At 46.5% G+C, this 26,047-nt stretch overlaps 1 protein-coding gene across 2 annotated transcripts in view; it reads right to left on the bottom strand.

Moving 5' to 3' along the window:
- Slc25a48 (solute carrier family 25 member 48) overlaps positions 1-26,047 on the bottom strand; it is a 41,439-nt gene that overhangs the window by 12,805 nt on the left and 2,587 nt on the right. The window contains exons 2-4 of one of the 2 annotated variants that reach the window (XM_028772093.1): positions 23,356-23,399; positions 17,334-17,405; positions 14,957-15,215 (exon numbers count right to left, since the gene is read on the bottom strand). In XM_028772093.1, coding sequence (XP_028627926.1) covers positions 14,957-15,215; positions 17,334-17,405; positions 23,356-23,399 — 375 coding nt within the window. Of the gene's footprint in view, positions 1-14,956; positions 15,216-17,333; positions 17,406-23,067; positions 23,127-23,355; positions 23,400-26,047 lie in introns of those variants that run through there. The other variant, XM_028772094.1, reaches the window with a different exon arrangement.

The following is a 26,047-nucleotide window of genomic DNA, read 5'->3' as shown; positions in this document are numbered from 1 at the left end:
ATGGGTTTCGTGCTTAAAACCTCACCCTGAGAAAGGCTCAGGGTACAGTAGTATCCCAAACACTGAGGGATAATAAAGACTTTCCATTGGCTTAAACCCATGCCCAAGCAGTCTTCTCTGGTGGACACCCCATAACACTTTCAGGCTTGGAGTTCTATGCTGGCTGGTTGTGGTCTGCTCTCTCTTGGCTTGTCTAAGAGTATACAGAACAGCAAAGCCTTAGTCGCTCTGCCAGCCGGTTCTTCCGCAGGCTACCCACCACCCTCCCTTATCCTCTCCTCTGCTGTGTCTCATGGTCAGAAAGGCCTTCATGTAAACAGTGGCACTCAGTGTTCCTTCCGGAGGGTCCCACTAACATGAGGTGGTCAGGATGAATTATAAACTTACCCATGACCACAACACTGTCTGAGCCACCTGGATTCAACCCCTGATCCAGGCATCTGATTGGGTCTTATTGCGTGTTATAGACAGAGAGTGGCCTGTCATCCTGGGAGCTCTCTCCCAAGTCAACATTCTCATCTCTCTCCTATGAGCATTCAGCCTCGTGGGCTGTGTAGTTGGGATTAAAGGACACGGACTTTAATTCACCCTTAGAAGTAAGTCCACAGGTGCAAGGGGAGGCTGCATTGGCCTGAGAAGCATGTCTGAGCAAACGCCTATGCATTTCCCCCTGTGTGGGGGAACGGAGGTGGAGGGGGTGGGTAAAGGCCACCATGGGGTGCTTTGAGAAAGAACAGACATTGTGACCCTTGAGAGGCCCCAAAGAGGTCATTCTTTCCCACAACCCTGATGACATCAGCAATATCATCCTGGGAAGTTCATCTGAGACCAAACAGGTGTCGCTGTCTGTCTGTGGAATCACTGGCTGAGCATGGCCCTCTTGAGGCAGGGCTGGCCTGGGTCACGGCTCCTCTAAATCAGCTTCTACAGGGTGGCTCTCCGGAGTTACTGATTGAAAGGCTGTGTCCAGATAATGATCTGCTAGTTTGGCGGTGCTGATGTTGTAAGAGCGCTTGCCAAACTGCCAGCCAGCCCTGTCTGCCAGTAAACACTTCCAGTGTCCCGCTTCTTCCCCTGAATTAGCAATAAGAAAATCCTCTCATAGTCTCCTAAGTGTTGTAGCATAAGCAATCTAGCTGTTACTGGTTTACAGTACTCATTTGTGGCTATTAGAGCAATATACTAGCCAGTAAAACATATAAGAGACTATAATAGAAGTTATAATAAGGTCAGAAACAATCACCAGATGTGGACACAATTCTGCACCAACCCAAACTCCAACTGCTAACACTTGTCAACTGTAACAAAATGCCCGAGGTAATTAACTTTCGAGAAGGTTTACTTTGTATCACAGGTTGGGGGTGGGGTGGGGTCTTTCAATGGTTTATTAGCCTCATTGTTGAAACCTGTAGAAAGGCAGTGAATGCATCACGGTTACATAAGACAAGTAACAAGTAACTTCTTGCAAGTGTGTAACATCCTTTGAGCATATCGGCTCCATGCCCTGCCGTCCACTCCTCTTACCTCTCTATTCCCTTTCCCCTTACTCAGTCTTACTTCTTGCACACCATATACACATAGATGATTTTATGCACCTATATAAAGTATGAGAGCCGTAAACATGGAATTATTAAACACTTTTTTTTTCTGAAACTGACTTACTTACTAGATTATATCCAGTTGAATCGGTTGTCCTGTAAATGACACAATGTCACTCTTTGTGGCTCAACCAATTCTACTGCATACCCAACCACACTTCCTTTGCGTACCCTGCGGTTACCACCTGGGCTGACCCACAGCCCAGCCACTGTGGCCCTGTCGTGTATTGATTTGGTGCCCTGAGCAAACACCCAGGAGTGGTTCAGCTGGCTCGGTTTTAGTGTTTGAGAAACCTTTAAAGTGATTTCCACAGTGGTTAGACTGAGTTATGTTTCTATCAAAAGTTCCCCCGTACCCTACATCTTCTCCAGCTTTTCTTTCTTTCCTTTCCTTTTCTTTTTTCTTTTTTCTTTTTTTTTTTTTTGATGTTATTGTTGTTGTTGGTTTGGTTTGGTTTGGTTGATTGGTTGGTTTTTTGAAACAGAGTTTCTCTATGTAGCCCTGGCTGTCCTGGAACTCACTCTGTAGACCAGGCTGGCCTCAAACTCAGAGAGCCACCTGCCTCTACCTCTCAAGTGCTAGAATTAAAGGCATGCGCCACCACCGCCCGGCTGTTATTTATTTTATTAATGATTGCCATTCCAACTGGAGATGGAATTTCAATGTACTTTAATTGGTATTTCTATGATGACTGAATGTTCTTCAATATGTTTATTGGCCATGTATTTATTGACAGGTGTCTACTCATTTCACTAGGCCATTGATTAATTGGGTTGATTTACTGTTAGTTATTTTAGATCTGTTTATAACAGGTATTAACCCTCTGTTACGTACCAAGTGAGGATCCGCTCCCTTTCTGCTGGCTGTCTCTACGCTCGGCTGTTCCCTTGTTATACAGAAGCTTTTTAATTACCTCACTTGTCGATTGTTAGCATTATTCCTTGAGTGACCAGAGTCCCATTCAGAAAGTCTTTGATAGGTTAGTGAGGTGAGTCAGCAGGTAAGGATGCTTGCTGCCTGGACTCATGGCCTGGGCTGGATCTCTTAGACCAACAGAGCGGAGAACCACCCTCACAGCTCTTCATGCATGCAGTATGGCATGTGTCTCCTCCAACTCTAAATAAATATAAAATCAGAAAGTTTCTGCCCATGCTGATATCCTAAAGCATTCTCTCTGATTTTTTCCTCTAATCCTTCCAGGGATCCAACATTAAGGTCTTTGACCCATTTGGAGTTAATTTTGGTACAGGGTGAGAGAGAGAGAGGTAAGAATTCAGTTTCAGTCTCCTTAATCTGGCTATCCAGTTTTGCCAGCACCATTTGTTGAAGAGGCTGTATTTTTTTCTCCAACATTTATTTTTGGCATCTTTGTCAAAAATTAATTATCCATAGTCGTGAGAATCTATAGATAGGTCCGCTGTGCTGTTCTTCTGTTTTGTTCTGGTCTGGTCTGGTCTTGTCTGTTCTCATTTTCTGTTGTTCTTACAATTCTGTAGTACAACTTGAAATCAAGTTTGTTGCTATCTCCAGGTTTTGTTTTGGTTTTGGTTGGTTGTTTTTTGTTTTGGTTTTTTTCTCCCTTAGGATTATTTAGCTTTCTGGAGTCTTATGCTTCCATGGGTATCTTAAGATTGGTTTTCTCCCCCCAATTTCTGTAAAGAATGACACTGAAATTTTTATGTGTTTTCTTTTATATATGATTTAGTGTTTTTGTCAGCTTTCAGTATTTTCTTTGCTCTCTTGGTTAATATTATAACTGAATTATGCAGTCAGTGGGTTCTTTTCTGGTCTTGTCTGTTTACTATTCTAAAATGCCTCCTGGTTCAAATGGCCATCTGTTTCTCGAGATCTGGGGAACTTTGTGCTATGGTTTTGTTGAATACATTGTGTTGGGAGCCGACTCCTAGCAGAAAGCAGCTATCATCTTTGCAGCCATCTCGAGCCATATACCCTGACAAGAGATTTGTTTTCAACAGCCCACAACAGCTGAGCATACTCTGATAAACATCTGGTTTTTCTCACATATCTTGTTTTATGGTTTAATATCCCCAGCTGCAAGGTACATGTGGTAAAATGTCTTCAGTTGTGTTCCCCTGCTTGTCCACGGCAGCAAGGCATGTGGTAAAGTGTATATATACCCATGATGTCCTTTCAATAAATGGGACTTGAACACACTCTGTCTTGTCTCCATTCTTCTTGTCTCTTGCCCCTCCATCCCCACTCTCTCTCTTGCTAGACCCTGTTGACTGACCGGAACAGACCGGGTCACCTGGTGCCCAAACGTGTAGCAGTGTGGAGCAACACAGACCAGGTCAACATTGTATATACCTTTAGATGGAAGTTCTATTACCCACGTCATGATTTTTTTTCTTAACTTATACATTTGATCTTTTAATGGTGTCCAGTAGATTTCATGTGTTCTGTTCATATTTTATTACTTTATCTTTGACAATGTCTGGATGTTCTCACATCTGTTTTCCACCCCTGACAGTCTGCCTTCTATTCTATTCATTCTGTTAGTGGGGCTTTGTAGAGAGGGGGTTTTTGACTTAATAAAACCTACATTTCTTACATTTCAATTTCTCATTGAGTTCCTACATCAAACCCTGTTTGACTCTCTTTCTTCATTTACTTATTTGGATTCTATGTCAGTTCACTTGATAGTTTACTTGTATCCTCTGATTTCATTAAACATTTTTTTTTACAATGCTTTCATGCTTCTTACATAGCCTGTGCTGGGACTTGGGCATGTGGCCTTTTGTGTGCTGGTTAGATATTAGCAGCTTTATTATTTCTGTTGAATCGTCTGCAGTGTTCAAAGTGGGGCTAGAGTATGGCGGGGTGAGTGTATAACTTAGCAGTTAAACCCTCAACCCATGCACATAAGAGGCGCCAGGCACCCTCTAAGAACATGTGCTGCACAAAACTACAGCAACAGCTGGGTAGGACCACTATACAAACGTCATACTGGCCAGTTGAAAATAGACACCCATTTGACTTCAATAATAATTGAGGCATAAAAAGCAAGGGTCGGGTGGCATCCATGAGAGCCTTGGTTCCTAAGATCAGCAGCAGAGGAAAGCAGGACAGGAGCAGAGTTTCATCAACTGAGAAAAGAAGTTGAAATGAAGAAGCAGCCGAGAAAAAGGAGTTGTGGTAACGTCAGGGTGTACCGAACTCAAAGATCATTAAAGCCATGGGCAGCTCGAGTTAAGATGTAAGAAGAGAAAGCACAGGGGGATGAGAGAGAAGAAATGACTAGGAAGAAGGAAGGGCAATAGCTGGTCACAGAAAGGACGGTAGTGTGTTGACCTGAGAGCAGGTGGAAAAACACAGAACAATCATAAAACCTAACCAAGTAATAAACAAACGCAAACAAGAAGGCTGTGATATAATCACAGAAACGTCAAGATTATACATTAACAAAGGTTAAAAGCAACAAATTAAAAAATAAAAGCACAGTGCATCAGTAAGTCCAGGAGATTAAAAATCAGTCAGTCTTTCTCCCTCAGTGGAGTGGGTTTTAAACTCCGTCCCCACTGCGATGTTTCCGGGGGCGAACTGCTAACAGGAGGAAGCATAGTTTGCAAAGACAGTTCAAGGCTATAAAACCAGGTTTTAGAGTACGAGTTGCTGCAGGAGAGTTTAGACAGGCTCCCTTTCAGACTGAGTTTCGGGTGCAACTGTGCTGCTGACAGAGCGTGGAGTTCTCGGTGCAGGGAGTTGTCGCTCTCTGACTCCTGCTTCCATTCTACAGCTGTGACAGCACAGGGGGATGCAAAGGAGAGGGATGGAAGTTCTGTCACAGGTCTGTGTTCGCCACCTACCCCACCCAGCCTCATAGCACACCCTTGGGGCCCAAGACTTCACAGCCCAGGCTGATACCCATGGTGCATCTGGCCCTTAGTCCCGCCACATATAAAACGCTTCTCTGTGGCTGCATAACTTCATCTTATGACCTACTTCAGGTGGGCTGCATGCACTGAATGTCTAGCTCTAAATACTTCTGAACACATATCCTGAGGGTTGAGATGTCATCTTGTTAACCTTAGGAATCGGGTTCACTCTACGTTGCTTGTGTCCTTATCTAATCTATCATCTCTAAGGAAGCTGCCATTTGACCTCGTGATATCCTCGATGGTACTTTCTCCTCAGGGAAGGAATATCGTCTTTCCATCTGTGACATTCTCATGGCACCGGTGTTCAGGAGGAAACAGTCTCTTCTTGATAAAGAACGGTCTTCATCCAGGATATGTCTAGGGTTCCTTGTTCTTTCAGTGAAGTGCTTTTCTTACCTCCTTTTCCTGAGCCTCAGTTTTAATGTTTGATTCTAAATTTATACTTAATAAAAGGCTTATCTCTTAGGTGACAACTGCATGCACCTATAGAGCCACACCTACCACGATGTTCCACAGCCTGCAAGGTTCTCCTGATAACCTAAGGTTAAAGAACACCATGCTATCATCAAGGAAGCAACTCACAGATCAGGAAACCACCTCTGGGATGGTGTTTGTTTAGCATCCACCTGCACGGGTTCAGTAACATGCATCGTTCTCATCAGGACCAAGAAAACATGTCACCAGTTGCAGACATTGCAGTTCTAGGCCCACCCACATAAAAATATATCACAATATCCACCATGGCCAGGTTGAGGTCACAAAGGCTTAAAAGGACGAAGACTCTGTGTTTTATTTATCAACTCAGCCACAATGGTAGGAGACAGGGAAAACTATGCCAGATCAATACCCAGCTACTGAGTAGGTTCTGGAATTTTCTTCCAGAAAACGACAAGAGTTCCAAATAGTGGAGCACATAGCATCCTGAGCTGTATACGTTGGCCCAGAGGGTGTGGCCTGGAGTCTCTACCACTGGCTGCAGGAAAGTCCTGGGTGACAGTCCTCTGTAGATCTAGCTACACTAACTATGATAGATGAAGGTAAAATGTGAATGGTTCTTATAGGCCGATTTGGAAGATAACAGGAAAATGGCTCTTGGCAATATGTGTGTGTGAATTTCCCTAGACCAGGATGCCATTTGCCCATGGTGGCTAAGAAAAGATACAGGATGCTGAATCCGTGCTCAGCTCACTAAACTACTGATGCCTCACAAACGTCTTGAGCCTCCCAGGGTTGGTTCTGGGGTAGGAGCTGGGGGCCTCTGTATGTGAAAGGATTAACATTTAACATTTATTTCTTCTAAAATAAAATATTTTAGTATTTCTAACCATCATTTTTATAATGAGGACATACATAAGAATCAACTTCTGATTGTTTCTTCTCATGAACGCTGCATCACTGAGACAAAGTTGCTAAGACTGACACTTTCCTTAAATCAAAAACATGTTGCCTTCCTGTAATTGGTATAGATTATCGATCTCAGAAGGCCTACAGCCCCAACTCAAAGTCCCCCACAGCACTGCTTCTCAACCTTCCTGATGCTGCCAACCTTTAATACAGTTCCTCATGCTGCGGTGACCCCCAGCCATAACATTATTTTCCATTACTACTTCATAACTGTAATTTTGCTATGGTCATGAATCATAATAGAAATGTGTGACACACAGGATGTCCGATATGCAACCCCCAAAGGAGTCACGACCCATTGGTTGAGAACCACTGCCCTATGTAGAGACTGGCAGGATGTCTGAGACAAGGGAACGGACCCTACTGCTATATTGACTTTCACACAGGGGTGGGAGCCCCATGTAAATCTACAGGCAGGTCAACATCATCAGTTTGTTCCCTGTTAGGACTGGTTTGACAGAAGGCTGTGGTTAACTGATTCTATAGCTTTTGGGGAAGGGTCCTGTTTGCTGGTCTCATCTCTGGCCATCCCTCTCTGGTCTCTCTCATCCCTCTGCAGGATGCTTTCTGTTTTGCTTGTTTTGTTTTGAGGAGGGTAGACATCTGGATTTGACATTTCTATTTCCTTGTATGCTATCTTATCCTTGGGGACAGTTCCTTTTTGTTGTCTGTCTGTCAAATTGACACTGGCTGGGGTTGTCTGGGAAGAGGGATTCTCAGCTGAGAAAATGACTCCATCAGATTGCCTGAGGGACAGTTTCTTGATTAACAACTGATATAGGCAAGCCCACTATGAGTGGTGCCATACCTGGGCATGTGGTCTGAGGTGAAAAAAATCAAGCTGGGCAAGCCATGGAGAGTGTGCTCTTAAGTCAACCTGACACACAAATAAGAGTTATCTAAAAGGAGACAATCTTACTTGAGAAAATGCCTCTCTGTAAGATCTGGCTGTAAGTTATTTTCTTAGTTAGTTATTGATGAGGGAGGGCCTAGCCCATTGTGGGAGGTCCCACTCCTAGGTAGTCCTGGGTTCTGTAAGAAAGCAGGGGAAGCAAGGCAGTAAGAGGCACCCCTCCATGGCCTCTGCATCAGCTCCTGCCTCCAGGTTCCTGCCCTGCTGGAATTCCTGTCCTGACTTTCTCTAGTAATAGTCTCTAAGCTGGAAGTGTAAACTGAATAAACCCTTTCCTCCCCAACTTTATTTTGGTCATGGTGTTTTGTTGCAATGAAAGAAACCCTGACTAAGACAGACAGCAAGCCAGTGTTGCTCCGTGGGTTGTCTTTGGTCCCAGCGTATGGGTCCCTGCTGTAAGGTCGCTAGCCTCCTGACCTACTGACCCACCTTCATGATGGGGTGTAAGAGGTGAGAGGAGACAAACATATTCTCCACAAGTTGCTTTTGGTCATTGTATTGTCACAGCAACAGAAAGCAAACGCCCTTTCTGGGGCAGGAAGCTTCCTCACGGTAGGAATCTGTGGCCTGGGACCCTGAGCACTTCAGCATCGTTCTATACGCACTAGACTAGCAGGCCTGAGCAGGTCCCCACATCAAGGCCATAGGTTCATATGCTTGGCATTCAACAAAAATTGACACTGATCTTGGTCTGAGGCTTGAAACACTAAAACTAATCTACCTGGATCATGTCATGTTCTCATCCACAGGTCTAAGGTAACAGAGGCATCCCATATGTTCTCTGGGCAGACAACCTGGCTATACCCTCTTAGGGTTGGGTTTAGGTATAAGTGGCCTGGCAGACACCTCAGATCACATACCAGGAACTCCTCAGCTAGGATGCTCTTTGCTAGTTATTGTTTCTCAAGATTCCAGTTTCCCCAGGACCCAGGGGCTCCAAAAGGAGCTTTCTACTTCAGTAGAAAGAACCCAGCATTAAAAACATGCCAGCATAGCCGGGCAGTGGTGGTGCATGCCTTTAATCCCAGCACTTGGGAGGCAGAGGCAGATGGATTTCTGAGTTCAAGGCCAGCCTGGTCTACAGAGTGAGTTCCAGGACAGCCAGGGCTATACAGAGAAACCCTGTCTCGAAAAAGCAAAAGAAAGAAAGAAAGAAAGAAAGAAAGAAAGAAAGAAAGAAAGAAAGAAAGAAAGAAAACATGCCAGCACACCTGTTGCTGCTCAGTGAATACTTACTGAACAACTGTGTTCAAGGGACTAGACTTCATAGGCCTCAGTTTATTCATCTATAAAGAGGGGACAAAGATGAAGGGCTGGCCTACTTCCTTGGCTTTGTGACATAGAGAGTGTTACAGACACACTTTGCTGAAGTGAGTGTCTTGAGAACGCAGTCTGCTCGAGGGAAATAGTTACCATCCCTACGTCTATTGTCCTGTCCCGATAGGAATCTGGATTCTGAAAGCACACGCCTGTCAACTCCACCACCTAAATCAAGATCACTGATAACTATCTGGGAACAAGAACATACGGCCGGTGTCAAGACATCAGGACAACACTTAGTCTTGTCCTTTGATTTCAAAACAACAGCAGCAAAAGCCACAATGTGCTGCCAACACATGCAACTGTAACTACGGTATCTCATGCTTAGTGCACAGCATTGCACACAGCCTCTCTAGGCCTCCTCCCTCCACTTCAAGGCTGCCAGTGCCCAGCCCTCACTGCCTTTCGTCATCTCAGAGCCTCCTGGAGAAGCATAGCCAGACTATCAAGGGCTGGGATGAGTCTGGGTTTTTTGAGTCTCTCCTGTGTTCCCAGAGCTCCTGACTTTCCATATAGTTCCCTTGCTTAGGAAGTGAGTGGGGCTATCATTAATGATGATGTCGGCATGTGTGTGTGTGCACGTGGTGTGCTTCTGTGGTATGTATATATGGTGTGCATTGTGGTGTGTATGTGTGTGTGCATGTGTGTGTGTGTGTTATGCATGTGTGTGTGTAAATGTGTGGTGTGCATGTGTGTGCATGTGTGTGTGCATGTGTGTTATGCATGTGTGTGAAATGTGTGGTGTGTATGTGTGTATACATGTGTGTGTGCATGTGTGGTGTCCATGTGTGTGTATGTGCATGTGTGCATGCATGTGTGCATGCATGTGTGTGTGCAAATGTGTGTGTGCATGTGTGTGTGCATGTGCGGTGTCCATGTGTGTGTATGTGCATGTGTGCATGCATGTGTGTGTGCAAATGTGTGGTGTGTATGTGTGTGTGCGTGTGTGTGTGCATGTGCGGTGTCCATGGGTGTGTATGTGCATGTGTGCATGCATGTGTGCATGCATGTGTGTGTGCAAATGTGTGTGTGCATGTGTGTGTGCATGTGCGGTGTCCATGTGTGTGTATGTGCATGTGTTCATGCATGTGTGTTGAAGATGTGTTGTGTGCATGCACCTGTGTGTGCATGTGTGTTATACATGTGTGTCTGTGGTGTGTGCACATGTGTGGTGTGTATGTGTGCATGTGTGTGTGCATGTGTGGTGTGCATAGGTGGTGTGCACGTGTGTGTATGTGGTATGCATACGTGCATATGGCATATTTGTTAGCCACACATGTGTACAGCAGTAATCCAGCTATTCTGTGAGAGAGAAACTGATGTACCCAGGACTGCAGAAGCATTGGACATGTCCTCCCCAAATGGGGACCTCTGAGGACCCAGTGAAGCAAGAAAACAGGTCTCTTCCCATCTCTGTTGCTGTACAGATCCTGTGTTCTAGAGTGCCCAAACCACCAGCCCTCAGCTGGCCTTCTCTTCTGTTCACCGTTCATCCCCTACTGGCATGGAGGGCCATCTCCTCCACCCTAGCTATATTGTGGACTCTGGTCCGGCTAAAGCATCTTCCCTGTGATGGTACCAAGTCCAGCACACCCTCCATGTCCTTCTTCTCAAAGTCTCTCTACATTTTCTCCTCCCCTCCCAATTTGGAGAAGAAAGCCTTTCCCTTGTCAACCCCATTTCTTCCTCAAATGTCAATTTCCCCAAGGACTTGCCCCCCCCCCCCCAACCAGATCCCAGGAGTCTCAGGATTCTGCTCCTAGATGTCATGAGTCCACAGCTGAGCTAACTACCTGTGTCATCTCAAACATCTGGGGGAACACAAGTGAGTCCCACAACCCAAGCACCTGCACCTAAGGCCAGAAGTCCAGCTGTCCAATGACACAGCCCTGGTGGGCTCACTCTGCGGGCCCAGATGCTTCTCTGTGGGGCAGAATCTCACTCAGCCTTGGCTAAGAAACTCTTCCCAACTCACCCCATATCTCCCCGAGTTCCTGTCCTCCAGATCACTCAGCCTGCCACCACACACTAGTTCCTGTCACTGACCATTGCTCCACATTGCTCCTTCAGTAGGAAACACTCTCACCCCAGATCTTACTGTTACTCAGCACTCGGACAGTACTCATCACACTTGCTGCCTCTCGGGTGCCTTCCTGACCCACACAGACAGAGTCTAGGGTTCCAGAGAGGGCCCTTAACACGTACGTGTGTGACTTCCCCAAGACTGGTGCTGCGTATCCCATATCTCTGCTTCATCTACTCTGAGGGGCTCAGAGGGGCCCAGGAAGTGATTATGAAGGATGGATTGAGTCCCAGAGTAAATGCCCCCAGGCAGAACACAGCACAGTTGCCTCCAGCTGGGCCTGCAGATGACTGGGGTCACGGCCAACGCTGAGTCCCCTCACGTCTGTCAACCTTCTGCTACACATGGGCCTTGGTAGCCACACTTCAGGGTTTTAGTGGGTGTGCAGACCTAAGAGCTTCCAGGTAGAGGAGAGCATCACTGACCATCTGCTTCTAGGATACAACCTGATAGTTGGCTACAACCTGATAGGGCAACAGGGGGACTGATGGCATCAACACTCAGCTTCAATTTCCAGTCAGGTCCAATAGGGCCCCCGGGTAGGCTCATTCATGCCAGTAATAATGCTGAAGGGAAGGCAGGTTTCCTCATTGTGAGGGCCACCTCTGAGAACCCAAGCCATTCCTACTTGCTTACCAATGGGCAGGAGCCCCAGAAGCCTGGCTGTGGGGAGCTTTAAGAGTCTAGAGGAGGTTGTGGGGCATGCCTGGAGACACGTGGAGTAGGTCTGGTATGCATGTGCATGTGTGTGTGTGCATGTGTGTGTTGTGTGTGCACTGTGTATGTATGCATGAGTGTAAGTGTGCATGTGTGTGTGCATGTGTGTATGAGTGTGTTGTGTGTGCACTGTGTATGTGTGCATGTGTGTGTGCATGTGCATGTGTGTATGAGTGTGTTGTGTGTGCATTGTGTATGTGTGCCTGTGTGTAAGTATGCATGTGTATGTGCATGTACATGTGCATGTGTGTGTATGAGTGTGTTGTGTGTGCGTTGTGTATGTGTGTAAGTGTGCATGTGTGTGTGCATGTGCATGTATGTGTATGAGTGTGTTGTGTGTACATTGTGTATGTGTGCCTGTAAGTATGCATGTGTGTGTGCGTGTATATGTGCATGTGTGTGTATGAGTATGTTGTGTGTGCATTGTGTATGTGTGTGTGTATAAGTGGTTGTGTGAATGTGTGCATTGTGAGTGTGTATGCATGTGCGTGAGTGTACCTATGTGTATGAGTGTTTAAGTATGTGCATGTGTATGTGTGTGGGGTATGTGTGTATATGTGTGTGCACGTGTATGTGTGTGTGTGTATGTGTGTGTTGTGTGTGTGTGTCTGTGGTGTGTTTGGAAGCCACACATCTGTACAGTAGTGATCCCTTACAACTTCAGCAGCTGCCAATGCAGTGTGACAAGGCCCTTCTGCATAAGTTTCACAATGTGTGTCAAGAATCTTAAACGTGACCACACCCTTGGGCCCACTCATGAGTCATAGAGCCCACGCGCTGAGAGAAATCACCCCAGTGGAGGAGCTTCTTTATAAAGGACTTGTCTGATAACTCCACTGTCTGGGGTGAAGACAAACAGCAAACAGGCTGAATGGCCACCAGCAGGGAGAGTTGTAAGTGGTATGGTTACCAACTGTACAGATGACAGTTATTTCACAATTTCAACATGCCAGACGCTGTGACAAGAGCTCTATGGACCTCCAGTCTATCCTAGCAGTGAAGTGACACAGCTGAAGCTTGGTGGCACCTGGTGAGCCATGCTAACTTTCTCAGTTTGGGCAAGATAGGATTGCTGACACCCTAACTCCAGAAATGGAATTCTTATTGTAGGGTACTGACCCTGTCTGTGTGTCTGTGCGTGTGCATGCATGCGTGTGGGTGTGTGGGTGTGCGTGCTTTTGAGGGGACAATGCAAACCTATTTTAAGTATCACACCTATTTTAAATAAATGCGTATGTCATTTGAATGACATAGAAAATGTGACTGTTTCCACGGGGAGCATGAGAGGACATTGAATTGTGTGCATAGTCTGGGTGAATTCTCCTAAAATCTGTAACCTAAGAAAGATTATCAAAAGGAGGCGCCTTACTGAGTCCCAGCGTGCGTCTACTGCGGGTCATGTGGGTGGGGGACATTTCCTCTGTTCTGATCATGTGTCAGCCATGGAGCACCACAAATACACATTCAGGAGGAATCTTCCCAAAAACGATGACCCAACCCCCCTCACTGACCTCCAGTCCATCCTTCTGTCACATGTCCTAAAGTAGATGATACGGGCCATCTGGCAATTAGCTTCAGAACGTCCAGCTGCCTCTCATAGCACATGGTCATTAACATGGACGTGGACTGGCAGTTTGGAATTGAAACCACAAACCCAAGGGATCCCAAAGGGTGCCCACACTGCCTGCCTGGAAATGCTGCTGTCACGAGGGCCTGGCCTGAAGCCGAGACTGCACACTCGCAGTCAGCCCTGGCCCTGTTCTGTTCAGTCCAAACGTTGGGCCACAAGGTTGTCTCTTTGAGCTTATGTAATTAAATAAAACCTGACAATTTTTAACTGTGATATCTCACAGGAAGGTCCAATTTTCTGTCTTGTCTTTAAAAACCAGAGGCTCCAAACACATCAGGCTACAGGACAGCAACCATGTGGAAACAGTGTCCTGGTTGTCCCATAGGAAGGACACAACCAAGGTCACCACAACCCTGCTATGCCCTGCCTGCCCCCCTGTAGCTTTCAGATATGGGTGCCACCCCCTTTTGCCTGCGCTGCTGTTTTCCACCAGCAGAGGGAGGTACACAATGAGGTATGTCCTGGGTTCATGTCTCAGTCAAAAGAGGAAAACGGAAACTGAAAAGAAAGATTATGTATCATCAAAACAGGAGAGGGCTTGCTTCCTAAGACCTCTGCTTACTAGAGTTCAGTGCAATTGTCTGAAATCTCTCCCCATACCCTTGCTTTCACCCCTGGGATAGGACCAGATGGGGCTGCCCCATAGCTCCCTGCTTTCTCTGCTGTGATTCTGTATCCCTTCCACCCTGACACGGACCTTGTGTATTGGAGAGAGACGCACATCCTCAGAGCAGCTGGACCCAGGCCCTCCCTGCGTACAGTGGGGAGCATCAGCCTCAAGCTCAGAGGGCTCGGGGCCTGCACTAGACACTACCAGGACTGGGGCTTATGGATCTGGGCCAGGATGCTCCTGAGTGAGCTTGTGGGCCTCTGTTGTGTCGCACAGTCAAACCCCAGCCTTAGTGTGCAGAGGGATCACACAGCAACCATTCTGAAGGCTACCGGCATGGGGAGGGGGTATCACATACATAATATGACAGGAGTCACACAAAGACCATTCTGAAGGCTGCCAGCAAGGGGGGGACTCATCATACATACACTATGACAGGAAAGACCAGAGATCCACCCCCTCCATTCTATAGACATGGAGAATTGTAAATGAACCAAGAACAAAACCGAAGGTATTGAAATATACCTCCTCTAGCACCAAACTCAGCCAAAGGTGACACACAGTGTGTGCCTCTCTCCTCTCCTTCCTCTTCTGTCAAAACCACTTTCAAGAGCAGCACAGAAAACTCTCAAGGGGAGAAAATGAGATGGCCCCTGTGGTGACCAGGAAGGAGGGTGGTCCTGCTCACTAATAAGGCTATGAACAGTGGTACCCCAGATCCAGACAAGTGGGAAAGGTCACAGATCCTCAGATACCAGATTTCTCTCCGTTGGCCTCTTACCTTCCTGAAATGACTGTGTTTGCATCTGCAGTCGGATCTTGATGAGTTCCACGGGCCCGCCTAGCCCAACAGAGACCATCCCAGTCACCATGCTAGCCAGGAGTAGGTCAGACAGACTTCGGCCAGGGCCGTCCTCGAGTTCCCCACAGCGGCACTGGCTGAGGAACCGTTGGGTGTTGCTGAAGACCCCGAATACTACTGAGTTATAGATGGCAATGCTGGCCAGTGGGAAGGACATGCCCTTGAAGAAGCCGAACACCTGTGGCAAGGGGACCCAATGGGAGGAAGCGTGAGGTCAAACCACTCTTCAGGGTCTTTCTGTATACTAGGTATGGGACCACCACCACCCCCAAGCTCAGGATTACTAATCCACTGTGCCACAGAAGAGCCCTCAACAAGGGTCTAGATAACACAGAAAAGACAGAGGAGGAAGGCCACATGTAACTCAGGCAGTCTTTAGTTCTAGCCCTAAAGACAAGCTTCCTCCTGAACAATGGAATCTTGGCCTCAGATGTATGCACGCCCCCAAATGACAGTGTCAGAGCCAGAAAAATAAAAAGCAGGCTGTGGGTGTGGAGGAGCCCTAAGGAGTAGAAGAGATGTCAAGTACCAACACATCTCCTCACTAGCTGCTCAAGCAAAGCTAGTGCTGTCTCTCTGTCTCTGTCTTTCTCTCTCTCTCATTACTTTGTATGAGTCAAACCAATAACAAAACAGTGTTCACCCTCACTGAATTCATGGTCTTGGGGGTAAAGCAGATGAGGACAGGATTGAGGGTTTGGACAAACTAAGAGGCAACACTGTACAACTCACTAAGTCTGTGGTGACAGGCTAACAAAGGGACTTTCTAAGATACCGGGGACAGTATCTCAGAAAGGGACCCCCCCTCCACACACAGATGCACACACACACATACATACACATACACGAATATGTAGGGAGAAGAAAAGGGGGGAAGCGAAGGACAGGGAAGGCAAGAAACAACGATTCCAGAAGGGGTCAGAGTCTCCTCTCTAACCGTGGTCTCAATAAGACCACAGGTGCTCTAAGGGAAACTGGAAAATTCCACAGACATCAGGAGAGCTGAAATGGTACACATGTGCCAACAACGAGGAAGTTCAAAGAAGCCACGTAACAAAACAAAGATGCAGAAAGCTATGCCACAAATGATAGTGATCAGAGAGGCATATTTGCATATGCTGCCTTTCAGGCTTGTCTCCATAGCTTGAAACACTGAGCTACATTGTCTCAGAAGTAACACCTGAAGTCCTCACCAGAGAGAACCCTGGCACTGGGACACTGGCTGGCAAGTACTTCAGGGAATATGAGCCAAAAAAAAGAATCAATGGCCATCTTTCAGGAGACTGGGGAATCACACCCATTTACCTAAGAACACCAAATACAAGGTTGGCACTACCCACCCTGATTTTCAGAGTGGCCAATCAACAGTTAAAGCCACACTGGCATTTAAGATGAACTTGTCTGTTGGCAAGTTTGATACCTGCAGGAGGCTGTACAAGCCTAGGGCATTTGTTACAATGTGGCCTATGACAGCAACAGTCTCATTGGGCACACTTCCAGGACTGGGTGGGGAAGGGGGAGAACTGCAGAGCTACCATGAAGGACCACATTTGATTGTTTCTTTAAATTGGGTCATTTTATCCTAAATGTAACTTTTAAAATTTTAGATTCCCCAAAGGGTAGTCTTAGAAAGTAACCTGCTAAGTCTTAAGAACGGAGCTGGTGTTACAAAATATTATTCCATTTCCTGTTTGAAAATCAATCAGAGCCTGCGGTGGTGGCGCGCGCCTTAATCCCAGTACTTGAGAGGCAGAGGCAGGCGGATTTCTGAGTTCGAGGCCAGCCTGGTCTACAGAGTGAGTTCCAGGACAGCCAGGGCTACACAGAGAAACCCTGTCTCGAAAAAACAACCAAAAGAAAAAAAGAAAAAGAAAATCAGCACCTCAGTGTCATGGTGGGGGTGGGGGTGGGGGTGGGGGTGGGGGTGGGGGTGGGGGTAGGGGTTGGGGTAGGGATTCCCACTGCATCCAGATAGAGGGCTGCTGCTGAGACTTCCCGGCAATCACTGTGTCCGCCTTATTTGTGCAGGAACTTTCCATTCCGTGGTTCTAAATTCCTCAGAGCTTCTCCAGAGAGTTCATACAAAACTCTTTGGGAAGTTTCCTCCCAGCAGTGGACTAAGTGACCAGGGGTAAGCTGAGGTAAGGCATTTGCCATGTGGTGCAAGATGAGAAGAAAGGTGAGCCTCAGCAGGAACAGCTGCCTCGTCTGTTGCAGTGATGCAGGAGTATGGCCTGGTCCATGAGGTCCCAGGGAGGCCCTGGCCGGCACCCTCTACCCACCCCAGGGCACTTACACGCTCCCTCTTATACACCATTCGGATGCAGTTGAACGTGTTTGCGTAGCCAACACCAGCCTGCAGGCGAGTCTGTGGAGAGAGGCAATGGCAGGGAGCCACTCAGAGATAGGTCACAAGCCCCCAAAGACACCCTACTCCAAGAGACCTACCCAGGGAGGAGGAACAGGTTCAATCCTGGCCAACCGGGTGCCACATGATCTTCGGTGACACTTTCTCTACTCTCCACCCAGCCCAGTCCCATGAAGCAGAAGGCTGCTTTGGATCAGAGGATGACCCAGATCGGTTAGCTGTGGAAGGATGATGGTCACTGGACTCTGGCAGCCAACCTCTTAGGTACAAAATGCCAGACCTGGGTTCTGTCCCTTTTGCTGCCATCTCTCACTCTACCCTTCTAGATGCCTCTGGGGACACCTGCTCATTTTTCCCAGCAGGCATCTTTCTAGCCTTTACCCCTTTCTCACCAGAACACAGCCTCGTCCCTAGTGTTCCCTCTCACCTCCGACCCCTCTGTGCCACCGCCAGACTGATTTTTCTTAAAATAATTGAAATCACGTCACTCTGTTTAAAACTCTCCAGGGCCTCCTATCAAATGCCTCCTACACCAAGGACACTCTGGGGACTGGCCTGCCTGTTACCCTCGGAGCCATTTCCTCCAGTGACATCCTGCTTCCATGACAACCGCATCTATACTTCCTACCTCCAACCTCTATTGGGTCTGAGCTTACATATAGTAAGGAGAGTTTACATTATATTACCCTTTGGGGCAGGGCCCCCATCACCCTCTCCTCTTGCCCTTGCCTGGAGTTGAGCACAGCCTTGACACAACTCTTTGCAACTCTGTAGTGACTGAAGAGGTTACACAGGAAAGGTAGATGGCACCCTCTGAGGAAGTCTGGGTGGTCGGGGGTGATGACAGTCACAGAACAGAGAGGAAGCTCCTAAGATTGTTCAGAATCATGTCTGTCCTGGACTCCTGAGGGATCTGCTTCTCCTTTAGCTATATTGCCTGAGTCACCCTAAGACGCTTTCTCAGTCCCTATATCCTGCACTGTCTGTTAGGAGCTGAGACAGCCCCACAGAGGTCTTGTCCCCTGCAGCACCCAATGTGCAGCAAGGAGTGAAGCCCCCCACCCACCCTGAAACAGGCCACCAAAGTGGCAGTCTCCCAGATGGCATCTTTCCGATACCCCAACTTTCCATGATATGCAGGGATATCTTTTAGCATATCTAGTTTTAAAGGCAACTGTTAAGTGTGCAGCTAACATGGGAATGCATTATGTCCCTAAGTCTAACTGTAAGTCCAGAGCCTCCTCTGACCCTCCGTCCTACTCACCTGCCTCTGAGCAACATCATAGCCTCTTAGCATAGCCCAAAATTTGACTGGCATCCGTTAGTAGCCATGGATAACAGAGGGGAAATGCTATCGTGCTGTCTGTCATTGTGAGGTTTATAACTGGGGAGATGGGTTAACCACCTTGCCGGACACTAGCTGTTAAATGTCTTGAATCGGAATCTGTTCCAACCCTCAGAAGATTCAGCAATAAAGACAGCAGAATCTCAGCCCTCATACATAATACAGCTTAGTGAGGTTGAGAAAAAAATCCCCAAGAGTAGCTGGGCAACATACACTGGGCTAGATGGGTTTAAAGGAAAAGAGAGACTGGAGAGATGGCTCAGAGGTTAAGAGCACTTGCTGTTCTTGCAGAGGACCTGAGTTCGATCCCCAGCAACCACATGGCAAGTTCACAACAGCCATCTCCAGAGCTAAGGAATCTGATGCCCTCTTCTGGCCTCTGCTGCTACTGCACACATGCTGGCAAAAATGCTCACACGCATAAAATATATCTAAAAAAAAAAATAGAGCTAACACAGAGAAGGGTGGGTAGTAAGGCTGGGTGGACCTGGAAGGAGCAGAGACAGGGGAATAAATGTGATCAAAATGCATTGTATTTTGTACTCAAAGAATAAATGAACCATTGCATTTTAAAAAATCATGGCAAAACAATTGTAATATATAGCAGACAGTAAACTTCAATACTTTGAGAAATAATAATTCCAAAATGAAGTATGTCTCATAGCTGAATGTTTATGTGTGTGTGTGTGTGTGTGTGTGTGTAGGGCTGGGTGGGAGAGACATCCTAGAAGGTTCACTGTGTTCAGAGTGGGGCTGAACCCTTGTAGTATTTTTGTTAAGCCCAGCCATAGAAGTTAAGCTTAGGGTAGGGTTTTCCCAGCCAGGACAATGACAAGGACTACGGGAGGTGATGTCGGCCTCTGTCTATAGCCTATGTAACCCTCACTGGCCCCAGATATGCCAGAGTGGTGGATGACCATAGAGGAACAAGTCCCCCTCAAGATTGAGTAATTAAAGCACTGAACCCTACGAGTGGGGTTAGCTCATTAAGAGTCTCTTCAGAGCTGTGAGCGAAGTCCCATCAGACATGCTGAGCCCTTGGCATGACGCTGAGGTCAGCGGCTAAGCCAAGACTCCTGGACACTGGTTACCCCAGGAGCTGGTTATCCATGTGCACCGACTGCAGACTACATACGGCCATCAGGAAGCCCTTTGCCACATCTTGCACATGAAGAACACTGCTGGTTTTAGTTCCCATGTTGCTGTGGCAGCTTGAAGCAGCCCAGCATATTATCACACAGCTCTAGGTATCAGATACCTTAGTTCCTAACCATTGAGCAGCCAGTAGCCCAGGGCAGGGGAAGGAGCCTTTGCCTGAGGCCAGCAACCCAGGGCTGGATGATCAAGGTGCTCCACGGATGAGTCCTAAGCCCTCAGGCTGGCCTCTGGCTTACCTCTCCTACCCCTACAAGTTATCAGGGGAGGTATGAATAGCTCCCTGCTCTGACTTTAGCATCCCCTTGGACAAGCCTCATGACAGCCTCACCTGGGAGGTGCTATTTACCCATTTTACAGTCAAGAAAATGAGGAAGTCTCAGAGCCAGGAGTGGGTGTGTCTTAGTTACTTTTCTATTACTGTGTAAAAAAAAAAAATCCAATATGACCAAGGCAACTTATAAAAGAAAATATTCAATTTGAGGGCATACAGTTTCATCACTGCAGAGAGTATGGCAGCGGGCTGACAGGCATGGTACCAGAGGTGTAAACTGAGAGTTTATATCTGACCCAGAAGAACGAGTCACAGGGAGTCTAACTTGGAAAGGTGTGGGCTTTGAGACCCCAAAGCTCACCCCCAGTGACACACTTCCTCTAACAGGACCATACTTCTTAATCCTTCCCAAACAGTTCCACCAACTAGGGACTAAGTATTCAAACATGATCCTTTCGGGGCCATTCTCATCCAGACCCCACAGAGGGCAAGTGTTGGGGCTAACACTGGATTCTTTTATTATTGTGTTTGTGGGTATACACATACATGGGGGAGGCATACACGTGCACATATGCAAATGATGGCCAGAGGACAACCTTGGATATCACCTTCAGGGACTGAAGGCAACTTAAAAAAGAAAGATGACCACTTCCTTTGAGATGGGGGTCTCTCAATGTCTCAGAACTCACCAATTGGGTAAGACTGACTAGTGGGTGGATTCTTCTGTCTCCCCAACTCTGGTGTGAGAATTCCAAGTGTGTGCCACTGTGCCTGGCAGTTTAACATAGGTTCTGGAGATCAAACCCAGGTCGTTGTGCTTGCTAAGCAAGCACTTTGCTTACTGAGCCATCTCACCAGCTTGACTAGACTCCTATTTCAACTTTCCCAAGTCTTTTCAGTTGGCAGGGAATCTAGAGAAAATGTTAGCCAGAAGGAAGGAAGATGTTCCAGGGCAAACAAGAGCCCAAGGTTAGATCCAGGGCAGACCATGTGAGTTCACTACCACACTGGGGTGTCAGCGAGACGTTCTCAGGCTGGACATGCCTGGATCTTCTGACAGGAAGAAGGGTTTTCCTAAGATGCAGAACATAATGAAAAGTATGTGCTGCCGGCCTTTTCAGGCATGTGTGTGTGGGAGTGGGGAACAGGCTTGACTATGTGGAAGCAAAGGTACTCATTTCTCTAATGGCATGAATCCAGTGTCCCGTGTCCTTAGAAAGGAGACAAATATTTGGCAAGAGACACAGGCCACATGAAGGTGGAGGTGGAGTTGGAGCTAGAGTGGTGAGGCTGTGCCCAGAACTGCAGCAACAGAACAAGCCAGGAGAAAGAGCCCTGCTGAGGTTTCCAGAAGAGTTCAACACCTTGACGTTGCTTTCTGCTTCCTGACTGTCACAGTATCTTGTTTGTTTGTTTGTTTGTTTGTTTGTTTTAAAGATGTGTTTATTTTTAGCTATGTGTCTGGGTGTTTTCCTGCATGCATGAACCACCTAATGTGGCTGCTAGGAGTTCGAACTCAGGTCCTTCAGAAGAGCAGCCAGTGCTCTTAACCACTGATCCATCTCTCCAGCACTGATTTCTGTTATCTTAAGTCAGCCAACTGCTGGTAATTTGCAACGGCAACCCAAGAAACTAATACCCCAGTCATCTTTGTAAAGGTCAGTTCTTTACACCCCATTCAACGATAATTTGTTAAGAATTTCCTTTTATCTGCTCAACTAGAGAAATGTTCTGACACAGAGGTACAAATTTGATGAGCAATCCATGGGCAGTCCACTAGGAAGCCACTCGAGAGGAGGACTTTTGAGGTGTCTCCATATTGCCCTCAAAGAGAAATGTATGTGTACTGTTTACACTGGGGACCTTTAAACACATTCTCTGAATTTGGTTAAAATGATGTGGTAACTGGGGAGCTGACTGATTTACATTGATGATAATAAATTAATGGCTCTCAGTTGTAAGACCTACTGGGTATCAAGAACAGCTCTCCCAATGTTACCCTGCAAGGCAGAATAAAGTAAGCCCTGCTTAACAGGCTTTGCAAATAGGAACTGCCCAAATCAGGGTCTGGAGCCACGGCCTGTGCAGTTCCACAGCTCAGGGTTTCTGGTTAGAAGTGTGCTTAGCAATTGATCCCACCGGCGTTGATTGTCTGTCAGGAGAGCCTTTGGTGCCGGTAGACTGGGAGGAATTTGTCTGAGTCTGAGTAAGTGGGGTAGCCGGGTTAGCCAGTATCATCCTGACAAAGCTAAGCCCCACCTTGGAGGAGAGATAGACAGCATGCAGAGAGTAAACCCGGCACTACCCTAGGAGGGGCTCATTGTCGCGTGCAGAGGAAGATAGGCAGAAGAGAAATTGCAGCCACCTGAGTCAGGCCTCTGAGCTGCTTCTGTACACAGTCCAGGGATTTTAGCAGTATTGGTGGTCATGTCTCTGGGGCTTGGCTGGGTCCTGCTCACCACAGATGGGTGACAGGTGGCAGGACTTAGAACGTCCTTTTTTGGTATCTTATCCCTTCATCTCTGTTTTTCATGGTATGGCTGGAGAGATGCCCTCCTACTCCTTAAGGGATACCTACAAACGTCAGAATGGCTCTGCTGGCTCCAGAGGCCCCCACCCTATGTGCCTTTTCGGGTTAGTCCAACCTAGGTCTAAATGGCCAACCTGACATCCAAGGGCCCTAAGGACGGAGGGCTGACCTGCCTAGATTTGGGTCCATAGCTGTAACACAGAACCAGTTGAATCAGCAAAAGTGGTCTTGCTAGCCTTTCCCAAGCAGAGTCCCTCCTCAGGGTCCCTACCTCAGCCCCCATTCCCATGCTGTCCCCTATGCCTGGTGTGTCTTCTCAAATGACTGGAAAGCTAAAACTCCATCTCACATTCCAAACCTTTCCTGATTGTTCAACTCCCCAGGTACTTGGAGGAGGAGGAGAATCAGCCGAGCCCCAGCTCCTTTCTCACCAACTCCCAAGATTCTGCAGGCAGACAGGAGACAGCAATGGAACAATATTTCCTAACACTCACAGCCCCCACCCCACCCCGAGACTAGCAGAGGGCCTGCCCTGGAGAGTCTGGGCTGGAGGGTCTCTGGGGGATCAGAGAGAGAGAGGCACAGTCCCAGGAAAGACCCATTTGAGGTACCTCCCCAAGAGGGCATGAAAACGCAGCTACTGTACCTTGACTGTGTCCAGAGGGTAGCCAACAATGACGCTGGATACACCTGTAGGTCAAAGAAGAACACCCAGTCACCCAAATTCTGGACTCCTGGTTTGTCCCTGCCAGCTCCTAGAAGAGGTCAGAGAGCTGAGACACAGTAGGCGTCACAGTTAGTCACTAGAGATCAGTCTTCCAGTGCACAAGACCTGGTCAGGTTACTGAGGAAGGCAGAGAGAGGAGAGTCAAGCCTGGGCCTTATTTTTAAAAGGACCCCAAAATAGGAATTAAGGCTCTAAGACATCTGGATATCCACATGAGGAAGAACAGAGTTAGTCCCCTGCCTCATTACTAGCTAGAAAAATCAATCCAAAATAGACCAAGGGCTTAAAATTATAAAGAATCAAATATGTGGGAAATACTTTACAAACTTGGTTTTGTAACATTTGTAGTAAATAATATAACAATAAGCCTCAATTTACTAATACAAATAGTTAAAAATAAGTCAGCTAACTTACTAACTCAAGACCATCACTAAAGATACAGAAAAACAAAGGTCCAAAGATCCACAGGCTGTAAAAGATAACAAAAAAAAGTCCCCAAAGATAAATTCCTTAAAAAAAAAAATTATTAAAACACCCATCTGTTTCTGTGATGTTTTAAAAACTCCCACCAAAGGCCCAAAGACTTGCTAATTAAATCCTGCCAGGTGGTGAGCTAACTCAGATAAAATTCACACTGAGTTTCAAGGCCAAAGAAACCAGAGACAGTTCTCATGAGATCCGTTTACACACATTATAGATGTTTAAAACAGCCAATTATATATGCCTGTGCCACAAACCCTTTCCTCCCCCTACCTTTACCTTTAAATATCCTAAACTATTAGATCTCAGGGCCGAATCCGCTGTCTCCTACATGAGATACGTTTCAGACCAAAGCTTCGTTCATTAAACCTCACTCTTACCATTACAACAAGTGGTCTCTAGAATTCCTTGAGAACTCACGTCATACCCGAGTCTAATTTTTTAATTCTAGAAAAGTTTTCATAGTTACAGTAACACATACACACACACAATCAACAAAAGAACAAACTAGGTGAAGTAGATATCATAATAGATACTCTCACGAAAGTGAAGGCAAATAGCTTAAATATTGTAGATACCTTTTACAAATCACGTATCTGTTAAAGGTCTCAAATCCAGAACACCCGAGAACTCTTATAGATAAAACAATGTTTAAATGGCCAAACAGACATTCCTCTGAAGAAGACATGCCAATGGCCAACAGTACAATTAGTCACTAGAGAAACATAAATCAAAACAATAATAACATTTCCCTTCATAACCACCAGGATGGCTGCAACTTTCTAAAAGGAAACAATAAGCATTGACAAAGATATAAAGAAATTAAATTTTTATGGCTATTCAAAAAAAAAGAAATTAAATTTTTTAAAAACTTTTTTATGTGAATGACTATTTCCTGGCATGTATGTATGTGTCCCACATGCATGCAGTGTCCATAGAGGCTAGAAGAGGAAGTCTGCTTCCCAGCAACTACAGTTATAGACAGTTGTGAGTATATGGATGCTTGGAACTGTAACTGAAGAGTAGTGTTGACTCTTAACTTCTGAACTACCTCTCTAGCCCTAAGACATTAGAACTATTGTATGTTGTTGAAGGAAACAAAGCCTTTGCTCTAGAAAGCTGGTTATTCCTCAAAAAAGTTAAACACAGAATCACTATATGACTCAGCATTTTCAATCCTAGAGATATACCCCAGAGCTGAAAGCAAGAACTCAAACAAAACAAGCACACTCATGGTCAGCACACTGTTCATCACATGCCGCAAAGGTTGGGAACAGACCCAATGTTCATTAACTGACAAACAACAAATAAACATGGTATATAAAAATAGATTGTTATTCAGCTGCAAGTAGTACTATATAGCCATTTCCTCCAAATGGAAACATTCTATCTTGGAGGATCCTTCACACTCAGGAAGTAAAACTCACAAGTCTCAGAACTTCCTGAAACTTACAAAATTTACAGGATTCTCTTCCCAAAGAGAATTGTTCCCAAAAAGAATTGTTTTCTTACAAAAACAGGGCTGCTGGAAAGAGGAGACTGTCCAGCTGTACTGAGAACATGTACGCAGCAGCTTTCAGGAGCCATCAGCCATGCTGGAGTGTGTTCAGAGCATCAGCTGCCTGTGAGTCACCCAGACTCCTGTAACTAACCCCTTGCCTATACCTCTGTAAGTAACTCCAGTAAACTCACTGACTTGTTAAGCTAGACTCTGATGGAATCATTTCTTTGGTCTGTCATTCATACTCTATCTAGGGTCACAAAACAGGTAGGAGTACAGTACCAAACCCTACTGCAATGTGGGCAAACCTTAAAACCCACAGTATGGTAAGCAAGAGAGGCCAGACACAAAAGGCAGACATGCTGTGCAGCTTTATTTAAGTGAATTATGTAGGACAGGGAAAGCCTCAAGGCAGAAAACAGATAAATAGGTTCCAGAGGTATTGGGAGGGGAATTAGGAGTAACCACTGAATGGATATAGGCTCTTCTTTGGACGTGATAAACAGTAAACTCTAAAGCATTTGTTTAGCAAACAGTGAAGTGGGTAGCTTCAAAGCAGGAGTGTAAGGGGAGGCAGAAGGAGGGAAAGGGAGGGAGGGAGAGAGAGGAAGGGAGGGAAGGAGGGAGGGA

The sequence above is a fragment of the Grammomys surdaster genome, unplaced genomic scaffold (assembly GCF_004785775.1).
Source record: "Grammomys surdaster isolate TR1022 unplaced genomic scaffold, NIH_TR_1.0 211, whole genome shotgun sequence".
Lineage (NCBI taxonomy): Eukaryota > Metazoa > Chordata > Mammalia > Rodentia > Muridae > Grammomys > Grammomys surdaster.
The sequence above is the reverse complement of the archived record's forward strand: the minus strand, read 5'-3'. Positions and strand labels throughout refer to the sequence as shown.